At 36.6% G+C, this 15642-nt stretch overlaps 1 protein-coding gene across 4 annotated transcripts in view; it reads right to left on the reverse strand.

Moving 5' to 3' along the window:
• Positions 1 to 15642, reverse strand: part of slc9a7 (solute carrier family 9 member 7) — a 41075-nt gene that overhangs the window by 2419 nt on the left and 23014 nt on the right. For 2 of the 4 annotated variants that reach the window (XM_081380470.1, XM_081380468.1), the window contains 4 exons: positions 13196 to 13255; positions 9972 to 10035; positions 6820 to 6902; positions 4715 to 4820 (listed from right to left, as the gene is read on the reverse strand). In XM_081380470.1, the coding sequence (XP_081236596.1) occupies positions 4715 to 4820; positions 6820 to 6902; positions 9972 to 10035; positions 13196 to 13255 (313 nt within the window). The remainder of the gene's footprint in view (positions 1 to 4714; positions 4821 to 6819; positions 6903 to 9971; positions 10036 to 13195; positions 13256 to 15642) is intronic. The other 2 variants (XM_081380471.1, XM_081380469.1) reach the window with 1 other exon arrangement.

The following is a 15642-nucleotide window of genomic DNA, read 5'->3' on the forward strand; positions in this document are numbered from 1 at the left end:
CATGAAGGGAGGAGGACGGGATGCTTGAGGTCCACACACACTCACACACACTATTCAAGCACAACACAAAGGTTCATGAGGGACACTGTGGAGGTCACAAGAAGACAGGGTAAAAAGAGAAATAGACTTAGATGTCCTTATGCAAGAGAAAAATCACACACTTACCTGTGTTTAATGCAGCCTTCAAGTTCAGCTGGAAATACCATAAAGTCATAATATGTATATGAATGACCAACCAAGTCATTTTAGAAGTAGAAAAATCAATATTTGCTACAGCACTACTGAATGCTTGATTCTGACTCGGTTAATGTGTTGACGGCATGAGCTAAGCAAGGCAACCGCATTTCCAGGATAAGCATTCGAAAAATGTCCTGAGAAAAAAAAAAAATATTCTTGATGAAAAAGGGGAAAAAGTCTATTTAAAAAATGCTTGCCATTTAAAAAATATATCTTCATTAAAAACAATGTAGGTTTAAATATTTATTTATGACTTGGCACATGGTTTGTCTTAAAGCATACATATATATATATATATATATATATATGCTTTAAGACAAACCATGTGCCAAATCATAAGTCAACATCATTGCTGAGTATTTACTCCTCAAAACTGCAGTGATCAAAAACGCGGTTTGAAATCGCTGGCGTTTCTTACGTCACAAACTACCTTGTAACCAATCACATCAACGCGTTCATATTTTTTTTTCCGTTTGAACACGTGCCATCGCAACAATAAACAACTCAAATGTAGGAGTTTCCCAGATGGACTTGAAGGCAGCATAAGCAAAGATAGCAAATCATCATTCATGTTATGCATATGTAACAAACATTCTGCAAGAAAACCATCTCCCACAGTTTAAAGACTTGCCATGCACAGATCACTGGGTTTAATGGTACTTCATACAGTCACTGGGTTCTACTGAAGGGGGTTGTCACTGAAGCACAATCATACCAGGGGATTACACTGTGTGCCAACAGATCAAACAAACTAAACTCTGTTATGCAACAGTTAGCTTCGCATATAGCTGCTGTTTAAATCCTTTGAGAAGGATCTAAATAATGCCTGTTCCTTGTTAATGGTTTGGGTTGGTGTGATTTAGTCAATGAAGATCGCCTGTTTAAGTTCTCAACAAACAAAAAAAAAAGAAAGAAAGAAAGAACTAGACCTGTGCTCAGTGGATCAGCAGAGTTAAGGAAAGTCCTTCTTATCTCTTATTGCATGGCTTTCAGGGAAGATTCTTTCTGATTGGTCAATTTTGGCATTCTGCAAACAATTTTTTTTTTTTTATAATGACCGCTAAACTGGATAATTCATCTTTGTCCCATGCAACAATTGACTAAAAGAAAGAGATATTTTTTCAAGCAATATAATATATTTTATGTTATGTTATTTATTTATGTATTTGCAAAGTAGCCGTGTTATAAGAGGAATATTGTACAATTAAATCAGCCATTAAAGCAAAACAAACCTACCCACAGCTAATAATGTACATATCAGACACATTATGGCCAACTTATTTTTGCTTTGACACTAAAAAAAATTCCATAAGACAACAAAATCAAAACGGTAAAAAAAATTGTATATATTATATTATATTTTATTATATATAGATATATATAGATATATATATATAGATATAGAGAGATATATAGATATAGAGAGAGATATAGATATATATAGAGAGAGAGAGATATAGATATAGATAGATATAGAGAGAGAGATATAGATATAGATAGATATAGAGCTGGTAAGTCCCACCCCTTCCGCTAATCCCCCTGGACCTCTAGGTTGAAAAATCGTCAATGCAAGTGAACGGGAGAAAATAATTATTTTCTGGTCCCGTTTGAATTTTGCCATGAATGTGAACATATGTTGTCTGTTAATTTTTTTATATAACTTTTCGTGTAAAGAATGCTACAATTTAGCAGGTAGAAGTTTGATACGGTTAGACTTTGTGTGAGGGCACTTTGTGGACTACAACTCTTTGCTGCTTTCGACGCGTTTGAAACATCAACACCACTCGCACACAGACACTAGCTCACGGATCCCGCTAAACATGGCTGTGTCTTTGGTGCACTTCACCGCCTTCTTTCAGGGAGAGGACAAAATCGTTGAGGTTGGAGAAAACCACGGGTAAGTCAACTTTATGGGGTGACGTCACATAGGCGACATGTAGTCTTTCTCGTTATGTCTTTCACACAACTGCTAGCCGAAGAATCATACCATATACTGTCAAACTCATAACATGAAAAGTTATATAAAAAATTCACAGACAACATATGTTCACATTCATGGCACAATTCAAACGGGACCAGAAAATAATAATTTTCTCCCATTCACTTGCATTGACGATTTTTCAACCTAGAGGTCCACTTGGGGTTTTACGGATGGGCGGGACTTACCAGCTCTATAGAGAGAGAGATATAGATATATATAGATATAGAGAGAGAGATATAGATATATATAGATATAGAGAGAGATATAGATATATATAGATATAGAGAGAGATATAGATATATATAGATATAGAGAGAGAGATTTAGATATATAGAGAGATTTAGATATATAGATATATAGAGAGATTTAGATATATAGATATATAGAGAGATTTAGATATATAGAGAGATTTAGATATATAGAGAGATTTAGATATATAGAGAGATATAGAGAGATATAGATATAGAGAGAGAGAGAGAGAGAGAGAGAGAGAGAGAGAGAGAGAGAGAGAGAGAGAGAGAGAGAGAGAGAGAGAGAGAGAGAGAGAGAGAGATAGAGATAGAGATAGAGATAGAGATAGAGATAGAGATAGAGATAGAGATAGAGATAGAGATAGAGATAGATAGATAGATAGACAGATAGACAGATAGACAGATAGACAGATTCACTATTGTATTCAAAATAGAGGTTGCATATTTTCCGGCAATGACTTGCTGACTCATTATCCCATACTTAACTTCCATAAATGACCGATTATCATTAAGAGATCTGTTCTGCCTGATTGCCCTTTAGTAATATAAAAAGTTCAACACAAAAGATCTTTAAACTCTACAAAGATCTACAAAGAAGTAATTTCAAGCCTGTTCTTCACTTTTGACGCAAAATACAAAACAGATTTAACTAGACTAGAGGAACTAAAACGCAGGTGGAGGAAGTGAATATGAAAATGAAAGCTTTGTTTTCAAACAAGACAGCAGAACAGAGAGGGAAAGTCAGTGTAAAATGAGAGGATGATAATTAAAAATATAGTGTTTTAGGAGGGCCTAGAGAGAGCAATCAAAACAAGAAAAAAGAGGAATAGAAATGTATACAGACAGACACACTGGTGTTTTTAGATGGCCTGACCCAGTTCAACAGGATGTACTTGACTTAAACAGTATGACTCATGCACTGAGGAGAACCATCATCATTATAGGTCTGAAAACAGATAAGTCATTGCTGGTATTCACAGCGTACCATGCGCTGCTGCTATGAGGGGCATAATTGTGTTATGAGGGAGAGAGGTGGGCGAACAAGCAGTTCTGCAGGACATTTAGCTCATTGTGACCCAACAGCACAAAGTAAGAATATAAGACGTTTGTGAGCTAAGCTAAGCAGCCTGAGCTACAGTATGAGCATTGTGATGAATAGGGGAATTTGCAGGAGTGAATGGGGCTGTGACCACTGTGAATAACTGTGTTCTCCATGCTTGGGATACTGGAAAGCTTCTCGGGCTCACCATCATCAGAGTGGCATCATGAAAGGCTCTTTTGTGACCAGGCACACACTGAATGAGTCTTCCTTAGGGTCTGTGTCCAGTCTAAAAGCTTTTGTGCGTCTGTCTGTCTTTCTTTCTCTCTTTTCTTTTCAAACAGGGTTTCACAGAGCAACAACATTGGAAAGCAAGCTATGGAAACCAAGGCGTGCTGCTGAGGAACTCTTTCTGAAAAAGCTACTTCTCTAGAAACATGCCAAAGTGCAGTGTGAGGTGATGACCAATTTAATGGCAGATAATGGGCCGTTTTGAGAATATTGGCATTGGGTTAATTCCAAAATGTATCAGTTTGAATCTACCTAGTCAATGGATAATGCATGTTTTGTTTTCACATATTTTGAATTAAGAGTAAATTAACATTACAGTAATACTGTGAAAAATTATAACTTTTTACATTTTAAAATGACATTTATTCCTGTGATGGCAAAGTTGAGTGTGTCAGCATATTAGAATGATTTTTGAAGGATCATATGATGGTAATGGCTGCTGAACATTCAGCTTTGCCATCACAGGGTTACATTTAATTTTAAAATATATTTATATGTAAAACATTATTTTAAATTGTGATATTTTGTTGTATATTTGATCAAATAAATGCTGCCTTGAGCATAAGACTTTTCAAAACCTTTTTTTTAACTCTAATTTTAAAATATTTTAACACAGAATATAAAAAACTCAAATTTGAATTTAAATAGATGGATAAATTATAATCTAAAGGTTTTGATCCACTTCAAATGATGACTACTGTATATACTGTACATATACATACACACACACAAAATAAATTATATACGTACACACACACATATATATGTATGTAATATGTATGCATGTATGTATGTATGTGTGTGTGTATGTGTTAATGTGTGTGTGTATATATATATATATATATATATATATATATATATATATATATATAAGATTGACTGATTTAATAACTGTGTGTGCGTATGTGGTTTTACCTCATAGGCCTGGGGGCTGGTCAGACATCGAGCCAGTGGACCGCAGCAGGCCGGCAGGGTGGTGGTCAGAGGGGGGCCGCTATGGGTTAGGATAGGCTTCAGGTAACTGTACTCGGGTTAAGGGGGAAAAAATCAGCTGAAGGTGTCAATGGTAGGCAGATGTGAACCACGATTCTGTACTGTCACGTGAGGCTAATGGACTGATTTTAAAAAGTTATGAACGGTCTTAAAAAAAAAAAATGTATGTCTAACTTGTAAGGCTATTCTTAGCGGTTTATGCAACCGGCAGGATCTGCGCGCTAGCACAGGTTAAAATCTCACACTACACACTATAATAGTATTTATAGCACCTAACTTAATAAAAACAGGTTGTGTGACAATGAGGAATGATAACTTCAAAATGTACATCTGTATGCAAAGTTAGAGGGACTTGATTTACATATATCTCTTTATCTATTGTCCCGTGCCAGTGATTTTCCCTCCGCATGCCAATGTTGGCACACGTGCCATGGGTTGCCGAGCCCCAGTTTTATTAACTTTCATTTGTACACAAAAGAGTAGCTTAGACTTAATTAGTTTAATAAAATAATTTACTCATCTTAATAGTTAATTCATAATAGTTCATTCATACAAGCAATGAATCAATAATGACTGCAAGACTGTTACTTCTGACATTTGTCCAAGTCAAAGATTTCAAAACAACCAATCAATTTAAAAATAGCATTGCTTATAACAGAAGCTAAGCATGGCGGCAGCGAGCACTCATCTCAGAACAGATATGATTGAGACTAAGCATCATAATAATGGAGTAAACAGATCATCATACCCTTAAATAGTTCACTCAGATTCTAGCGCGCACAGATCTAAGCAGGACAGCTAGTACGCATTTGGCAGCAATACTGAGTTTTTTGACAGACGAGGATAAAAATAGAGAAGGCGGTGGTAAAGTGTCGATGGCTTGAAACCAAGAACACTCTGTGATGGATTTGGAAGTGTTTAATATCTTTGAAGGGGAGGCTGGATGTTCCCTACAGGGCTAGAGAGGGGTTGCCAGGTGAAGACTGAAAAATATCTCTGTAGGATGTTCAATAGCGTGGTCTGGTACTCAAAGATAAATAAAAGAGGCTGCTGGCCAATTCAATAACACTGGCCTTTTGGAAAGCACACAAACACACTTTACTTCACTCCCAAGGGCCTGTGAAAAAGGAACCGAATGTTGTTAGGTAGGTCGCTGTGATAACAACAACACTCACGTAAGGTCAAATGCTTGGCTGTGGGAGCACAGAAAATCGCAAGCTAATACTCCTAATAAACATCTGACATGAGCTCTGAGGAACTGTGAGTCACCACATGTGGAGCTGCTAGCCACAGCTGTGCAGGAAGCGGATTGAGAAGTAAGTGAGAAAATGTGTGTGTGCTGCTTTCACCTTTAAGCATTATTTCTAGCAACTGTGATGTAAATAAAACCCTTTTCTTTTGCTATTTTGCTCCTTTCACCACCCACGACCCTCTTACTGAAAAGGTACAGCTACAGTAAACCACTCAGCAGTGGACAGGCCCTAATGAGAGCTTAAGAATCATCGATTGTGTCATTCAGGGCTTAAAGACTTTGTGAAAATGGACAGTGCAGTGAAAATGCAGTCATTTCATTTGACTTTCCATACAAAAAAAAAAAAAAAAAAGTACGTAATGACATTTCCAGCAGCTCATATTTTTTTAGAGCGTCAGTTGCGCAAATGAGGTTGAGGCCAGTCGGTCTGGGGCTTTAGAGGCTCAGTTAAGGCCTCGGAGGAACTCCATCTCTGATCAAAACAGCTATCCTATGAAATCTTGCAATCTGGCTCACTCTGCATTTACATTCATCCAGATCCGCTTTAGCGAGTTTCATCGACAAGTGTCTCTTTTGGTTGCCGTCTATGGAGCACATGTTTTTTTGCTAGTCATTTGCATGGAGCCAAAGTAATCTCACTGGATAGGCTCACGGAAGAACACAGAATAGAACGGGAAAAGCAAGAAGTAATGCTCAGCCGTGCTTGAGTTCTTAATGACAGGAGCACAAAAGTGTGTAAGTGTGTGTTGTTGTGAATGGCATGCTGAAAGGATACTTGTGGTCAAAAGTATACCAAAGTCTAAAGAGCCAGGCGCTCTCCTGCTTGGTCTTGCTCTGCCCTTCTGACTGGGTTCCATCCTGAGGAGAAAGAGGAAGCAATTCTCATTTGTATAATGTAGGGAAGGGTTTGGAAACCTTATAATATACTATATCATAAGTAAATATTCAGAGAAGCACTAAATTAAGATAATTCAGAGTACAATTCATCATTGATGCAGGCAAAAATAATAACTGAATTGATGTTACAAAAACTGACTTTAGAAGTCAATATATATTTAGCCTACAGCAAACAGCAATCCAGGCTGCAATCATGTCCGAGGTAGAAATAGAGGCTGTTCAAATATTGAAGATATTTGGAGTAAATCCAAGGTTCAGAAAGATGACACTTTAAATATGAGCTCAAAAGTCTGCCTTTTAGGTAATACAGGCTTAAAAGTGCAGTGTGTATTTTCTGTGCCCACAAAAAAAGGCAAAAATTATGAAAGTGAAAATATATTATTTTCCATCTACTTACAAGTAACTGTTTACAAGTCCAGTATTACAAATTACAAACTGACTCCATTTACATCTAATTAGCTGTCATTATATTGTTTTATATTTAAAAGATAAAGTCAACCGATGTGGACGAACAAGAGAATGCAATCCCATGTAATTTAATTATTTTACTACTGGCAATATAATACCATATAGAAAAATTTCTGCAGATTTTTGAAAGGGTGGAATGAAGTCTGATACATAACCAGTTATCCTAAACTAACAGTTAACACACTCCATATTCATCAATTGACCCGGTAAATGTAGTGAAATCTTAAGTCTCGCCCTGTTTAACTGGACGATAAATAGGGCGAGACTTTTTTTATCCAAGTTCACCTAACCTTGAGTTCAGCTTCAACTTTAGCTTCATTGCACTTAAAGAGATTACAGCTTTCACAAACAAGCTCACAGTAACATTATACCGCAACCTATCCTAAGCTTGCTGTATTCCTTTAGTGTTAATACTATAGTGAGGGACCATTGTTAATAAGATTAGATGTGTGACAAGTGTACAAAGTGTACCACAACAAAAGAAAAAAGTACGCATGCTCATTAGGGTTGTCATGATACCCAAACATTCAATAGTTGATCCCAGTGCAAATAAAGCTGCACAATTTTCACGTAAAAGCAAAAACTAATAAGCTCCCGAACACACTACTTTGCTTAAAGTTTAATATGAACAAATGTTAACAAATTAAATTAACAAATGGCATGCATGTAGGAATAAAGACAAAAATTGAGAGCAGTAAGTTCCTCTTTTCAGCACTGTTGTTTGATTAATATTATTATCTAATTTGTATTAACTCTGCGAGACTCCATGCACAGATCTTGATTTAGAAACAAACCAGGGGCTGGGTTTGAAACATTCTTAAGAATAAAATCCTTATTTATTATTTTCTTCCTTTCTATATTTATAGTTATCCTATATATTGTATATTATTTTGTAATATATACAATATAATGTAGTCCTGAAAATAAAATAAATACATTCATAAAACCTCTTAAAGTAAGGATAGCCTCATACTTTTTCACATTACAAAGGGTACGGCCTTAAATTAATTTGCTGGGCTGTTTCAAATATTAAGCATTATAGCATTAAAGTACAAGTTACGTAAAAAATTTATTAGTTCTATTATATTTTACTTTTTTAATCCAGCATACTCGTAACTCAACATACCTGTATCGGATGTTAGTGTTGTCAAAAAGGAAAGCGACAGACATAATGGTTTCTCACTCTCAAACCACTTACCATATCCTGCTTTGGCAACATACAGAAACACACATATGTCTGTTTAACAGCTTACTAAAAACAGCTCACTAAAAATAACTTATAGTGGGAAACAAAAAGGTTCTCTCCCCTGAGTTCATTTATTTTATTCTTATGAAAAGCAGCCTGTAGGGAACATTCCTACAAACTTCTTATTATTTTTGTCTTAAAGGGATAGTTCACCCAAAAATAAAATTTCTCTTATCATTTAATTCAACCTCATCCTTTATGTTCCACAGAGAAAAGAAAGTCATACAGGTTTAGAATGACTTGAGGGTGAGAAAATGACAGAAAATCTGGCCCAGATTGTTATTTCTACCTGTTTACATTTACCATCCCATTATGCTTTTCAATAAGTGTGTTTGACCGCTCACGGTCAGTCGCAAGCACAAGCACTCTTCAAAGAGCATGTAAACTCTCTGACTACTGATACTTCACAAAGGCTACTATTGCTATCTTTATTATTTCAGTATCAACTTTGTACCAAAGTACCAGAACTTTTGACATCCTCAGTATTCATATTACTAGTGCGTGCAGTCTTCTAAATGAGTGTGTCCTTGTTCTTTTGCAGAAGCAAAGATGATTGGCTTCTACTGATCTGATTTGTCTCATTGTCCTATAATGGAACCAGTTTAAACCAGGATGAACAGAGGAGAAATGTCATTAGTTTCCAATGTGTCCACTTCTAATTAGCTTGGCCATTCTAATTTGAGTAACAAACAATACATGATATAAAAAGCAACTTGTGTCTCTACATTGCTACATGAATTTGCACTTCTTAAAAAATACCCCAGGGGTTCAAACACGACACAGGCAGCAGTGCTGACGCACAATGCCAACAGCTAAGAGGCTTCAACGTTCTTTGCGACTTTGCATGGCCCCTTTTGAAGGGGTTCACAATCTTTATCTTTGTAAGGATCGTTGCACATTTTTTTTAAAGGCAGAAACCCAGAAGAATGAATTTAAATGTGGTTTTGGGGTAGCTGTAGCTAGCTATATATATATATATATATATGGAGGTTTCACATTAAAGCACAAAAGGAACAGTATGACATCATACTTTGGCAATTCAGAATGAGTTTCTCATTTTCCAAAAGAAATGCAAGTGAGATTTGTCAGTGTAAAACCACAGAACTAGGGTGTTCTGGTGGTTTTTAAGGTGTTGCCAAGTTCTTCCTTCAATATACATGGAAGTCTATGGAACATTATAAGACTGTTAATGTTTAAAAAGCAAATTCTTACACAATTTAAAGCATCACTGATGTCCATTGCAAAAGTTTAATACTTAAACCATAATGCTGGAAAAAGCTTCATTGGCAGGAGGACAGAAACATTTTGAAACTTACTCCCTGAAGGACCTGGAAGCTGTCCCCACATGGCTGAAGATCCTGATCGGGGTCCACCCCAACTCTGAAAGAGACAGAAACTGAATGTCAGTCTGTGTGTGCGCGTCTGTGGCAGCATGTAACCCATAGTGCAAAATGCAGCCACATTTGTGTTGTGACCTTTTAGCAAAGCCCACAACGAGCAGCAGCACGATGAAAAGACGAAAGATGCAATAGACTCAAGCAGAGAGATGTTGATCATGTTATGATCTTATTTCACACAACACATCTAGCGCAGCAAGGCAAGGTTTACACTGGGAAGTAGTTACAGAAATGGTCTACAGACAACTCCACTCATTTGTTCTCTTCGGTTGGTCACAGGCTTAAACTTCTAAGACAGAGTTTTTAATATAATCTAATTAAAATAAAACTACCACTAAATGGCAAGTAAAAAAAAAAAAAAGGGATGGCCAAAATGTCGGTACCATATCGTTTACCGTCTGATATTTGAAATATTTTTTTTATCAGTATCAATACACACAATATATTAAATTGTGCATGCTCATTTCACCTATTTTTACATTTAGATTACTTTGCCATCATCTTAATTTCACTTAATCTAAATACTAATTTACTAGCACTGTTAAATATAATCTGAAAATAGTTTATATGCCGGATTGTGATGCCTAAATACGTTACAATTTATTTTAGTTTTTCATGTTTTATTTTGTATTTTTTTAGTCAAAGTATAGAATTTTAAAATCAACCTTTCATTGGTTAATTGTTTTTTTACTTTTCATTTAAGTTGAAGTATTACAATGACAAAGTAAAAATAAAAATAGATTAAAAGTTAAATAGAAATGATTAAAATTGAACATTTAAAAATAAAATCTTCAAAATATTAAGAAATACTATAATAGTATATAAATAATACTAAAATAACACTGATTGATTGGTTATTGGCCATAACATGATAATAATTATTGGCTTATCGCTATCAGCCAGAATTTTAATATCAGTGCATCCCTAAAACATCTTTTTCTGTGTTAGTGGATGGTTCCTGGCCAAAATGAGCAGCAAACCTGACCAGACCTCTGTCTGTAGTGGAGACCAAACTTGTGTGAAAAGCCAGACATTGACTGGCTGAAATACGAGGAGAGCCCAGCAGACCTTTAGAGCTCAGAGGGTGAGATTCTGCTGAGATAAGTGACACACTAGGTGAACTTTCACTTTGGCCTTTGAGTACATTTACTGATCTTTGATCCTATGGCTCATCTTTCATTCTCCCTCTCAATTAAAGCAGTGGATATGATGCGGCTACTGGCTTTTAAACCCCAAGGATCAACAGAGGCTTCATTGTGATGTTAGACAGAGCTTGAGGGTTAGCAGATGCTCAGGCTTTCTGAGCCTCAAGTGCCGCCCATGTGGACAAGCGCCAATGAAAACAAAAAGAGCTGACTTATATGTCTTTGCTCTCACAAGTAGTTAAACCTTTACTAAATGTCTTATCTTTTCAAAGTCAACGAGGATAATTTGTTTCTCAGAATGTGGGCGACATTAATTAAAATAGAGGAGGGAAAAAAAGTTAACATGCTTCTGCCAAAGCCAATGACGCATATCTGCGACAAACTGGGTGTCTTAACAAGCTGCTGTTGTTTCTACCACGTCTGGAAGAGAAGTGTCAGTAAAACAAAAGACATTTTTTCTTCCCGATGGTTTACAGATTTGTCCAAACAGGACTTACAGCTCTGGGTTGATTTGCTCACACGCAAGCTGCTTTGGGGAAGGGTCAAAATGTAGGTATTCAGAGGAGGAAAAGTAAGAGACAAAACAAAATAGGAAATGGAATACAAGGAAGTCAATGAATGTAAAACAACATAAACATTAGGCTACTGTAATGGCCAGGCCTGCAGCTTGGGCTACATTAAAGAGTCACAAGGAGGTCGAGGGAGAGTACAAAGTGCTGCCTCTAACCACATTCTTTGCTGTATGCACACGGAAACATTTCAGCATGGTGGATGCTGAACACATCCTTCCTGTAAGATGGTCAGAACACCTCTCGCTGTCAGCCTGTGTGCGGTTGCAAATGTACTGAAGCCAAAGACAGCAGATTGTTTGATTTTAATGCAGGTATAAGTGGAAGCTTATTAATTTCAAATGCCTAATCTCGTTTCTTTTGATATCTTGGTATTACTCATCCAGTGTCGGGTCTTTGCCAGTGAGCTTTGATTAAAGATTTCCTTCAGCACACCAACGTGAAAACAGGAGCGACAGCACACACACACATTCTTTCAAAGTGACTCCCACCCAGTTTTAAAAACAGCCCTGGAGGAAATGCACTGACACATCATGGAGACGAACCACTAAGAACAAACATTTGAGTGTGCTAAGGAAGTTAACTGTCTATAAAATGGTCCTGTAGTACACTATACTGAGTAAAGAAGAAGATCATTATAGATAATAGAACTGATACCAGACAGTTTGACCGAAAGAGAAATACTGACAAAGCAAAAGAAAACTATCTTAGCTTGTCTTGGTAATTTCTTGGTAATTAAGACAATAAATTCTAAATATCCTAAGATAAATAAATTGTGTAATTAAGAATTTTAAATGTAGTAAAAAAAAACAATTTTATAATAATAATAATTTATACGAATCACACACCAAATGGTCCATTCTCTTGTTCCATTTAGATTTCTACAAAATGTTTTAAGATCTAGTTTTTTTATACTCATTTGAAATTCTTAATTCATAATATGAATAATAATATGTGTAAGGATTATTTAATTCAGTCTGATGGTATTTTACTATTAATTGAAATGCGTAAATCTTGAAAAAGGCTTAAAATTGTTTTGAGTGTAGGATTGGATATTTCTCCATTCATCATGCACTTTGATCTTTGAAGAACGTGGACAAACAACTATATGACATATTACATGAAAGGTAATATCCGAAGCATAATAGGGGCACTTTAAGCACTTTGTCTTTTGATGGTTTCAGACAGGAATCTTCATTTCAGTGCATCACTATAAACAAAACAGGATAGTAAGAGGAGTAAAGCAGATTTAGCAGAGACACTGTACAATAGAGTGTTAAGCAACCAAGACGTGAGTGTTTGATTAAAGCAGAAGCCCAGACATTACAGTATCAAACACCCACACAAACGACTGCTTTTAGTGTGCAGTTTACCAAGTGAGGTCAAAAGGTCACCACCACCTGTACAGGACTGCAAAGTCCCTCATCACCTGATGTAACTCCGCAGTCTACGCAGCCTCTCCTTCTCGGCAACAGAAGACTCTCCAACCCTGAGCACAACACACAACTCTTGAGACCAGCCCTGCAAACATCAAACATCCTGACAGCTTCTACTCAGCAAGGTTAGAAAAACTTCAAAATCTGGTATGTGTTTGGGTCCATGTATTGCTAGTTGTGTTTCTTGGAACATATGGCATCACGTGAAAAAGTAGCACAGTTAAAAATGTTGAGGAAATTAACATTCCCAAAAGAGTGATATAATGGTTAAATGGTCTGTTTGGGCACACTGAGACAGAAGAAATCAAATTATGTCGATCGAAATTCATTTAAACTCTTCTGCAAAACAGACATTTCCTTTCCCATACATAAAATGTGTTCGGTGCTTCACATTCCTTCTATGAATTGGCCCTCTGTGCTCAATGTTTATTGAGTAAGTGGAACCTCTCAGGACTGTTCTAGAAAAGGGAGAACTGGCCAACACAGGAAGAAAGTCTAAACCAACGCAGAAGACAGCCTCCAACCACTGTCAGGCCATTTCAAAAGTGTTATAATACTGTATATAGGCTTTTCTCTAGCGTTTTATTATATTATTACATATATAAAAACATTAAATAAAAATTAAACAAAATTAAATGTTAAATATAATTCAAATATTAAAATACAGCAATAGTAAAGTAATACAATTACCACTTGAATACCTTTATGAAAAACAGCACTTAAAGTGAATGTGAAAGTGGCCATGCTTTGCATTCTGATCTTTTTTTTTCCTTTCCCCAGCACTCAGACATCACATTGACAAATGCCTAAAAGTACACCATCGATTCCAGTTTCAACAGGAAGCCATAAAAAAGCCTCTCTTTAATCTAAGGTGACCTGGTCAGCAGTGGCAAAAAAGAAAGAAAAAAAAATAGCAGTGGCATCCCATCTGTTTCTTTCAGCTAAACCTGAGCCTCTTCTCTAATTCCCATTTAAGTACAGTAGCTTTGCAAAATTATTTCAACGAGTGATCTGATTGCTTATTTTAATTGCACATTGATTAGCCTGTAGTTGCCCAAAGCAGGAGACAACCACAGTCGAGTTAAGAATAGCCTGTATGTGTGAGTATTGGAGAGTAGCCCTCACTCAACATGGAAAAATGTAGCGTGAGCTAGTCCAGGGGTCAATTGTAGTGCATTTGTGGAAATGGAAACCCTTTAGAGAAAAAGAGAGAATTACATCCATCAAATTTAGTTGAAAAGTAGAACAACAAAAAACCAGCGGTGGAATCCCTAAATGCTCAGGAAATTAATACACTAATGCACCATGAGACCCTGTGGACTGTTACTCTTACTGTGCAGAATTTCAAATAAGACAAACGGCAAATGTCTCCTTGAACTGCCGGTGTATTGTTCGATTATTGTCCTACACCCCTTATATATTTTTTCCAAGCGTTAGTCCCACTCATTTGCAGGGTCCGCTTCATCGAATTATCCGCACACACATGTTGGATTTGGCACAGGTTTTACGTCGGATGCCCTTCCTGACGCAACCCAGCACTCACACACACTCCTATGTCCAATCTGGCATATCCAATCCACCAAACCTGCATGTCTTTGGACTGTGTGGGGGAAACCGGAGCACCCGGAGGAAAAACACACTGGCGCGGGGAGAACTTGCAAACTCCACACAGAAAAGACTCCTGAATCAGCTGGGCCTCAAACCGTAGACCTTCTTGCTGTGAGGCGACAGTATTTTCCTACACCCTTTAAATTGCCAAAATTCATGAATCTAAAGTTGCTGTGCTGTAACACTAAATAAAGATATGATACTTTATTTAGAGAGTGTATGCACACAGAGGGGAATGAAAGGTCCTTCAAAAAGAAACAGGAAATGATCAATATTTGCAATATCTTTGCATACATTACATGTGCATTTGCATGCAGTGGTCCTTACCAAAAAACATGTCACATTGATGAGTAAGGACTATGCACCAACTAAGGCTAAGGTCTTATTTGCTATGTGGCTGCTTACTGGCCCAAGTCCTTTATTCAAAGTTTATGGATTTTTTTTCACCTACAAGGTAAAACTCGTAAGTCCGATTGCAAGTTATATGAAAAGTTAGGGTTTATTAAAAATACCTAATCGAAAGTGATTGCAACAGTAAATTGCAGGAACCTCACGAGAACAAAGCTACGCTGCTCTTTCACCATGATAAACACACTGGACCAGTGGATACACACAACTGGACAATACAATGTTTATGCTAATGTTATGATTTGTATTAGCATTGGTATTAGTGGTATTGACGACTTCAGCAGACCGAACATGAACTGTTTACAATGCATGATTGTTTACACAACTTCTACTTTTAGGGTTGGCAAAATTTTAGCTTTGGTACAGTACCAGCTCTGGCCTTAGTGTTAATACAAAATCTATACTTGTTGCAACAAATAAAAAA

The sequence above is a fragment of the Scardinius erythrophthalmus genome (genome assembly GCF_964197995.2).
Source record: "Scardinius erythrophthalmus genome assembly, chromosome: 12".
NCBI classification, from domain to species: Eukaryota; Metazoa; Chordata; class Actinopteri; order Cypriniformes; family Leuciscidae; genus Scardinius; species Scardinius erythrophthalmus.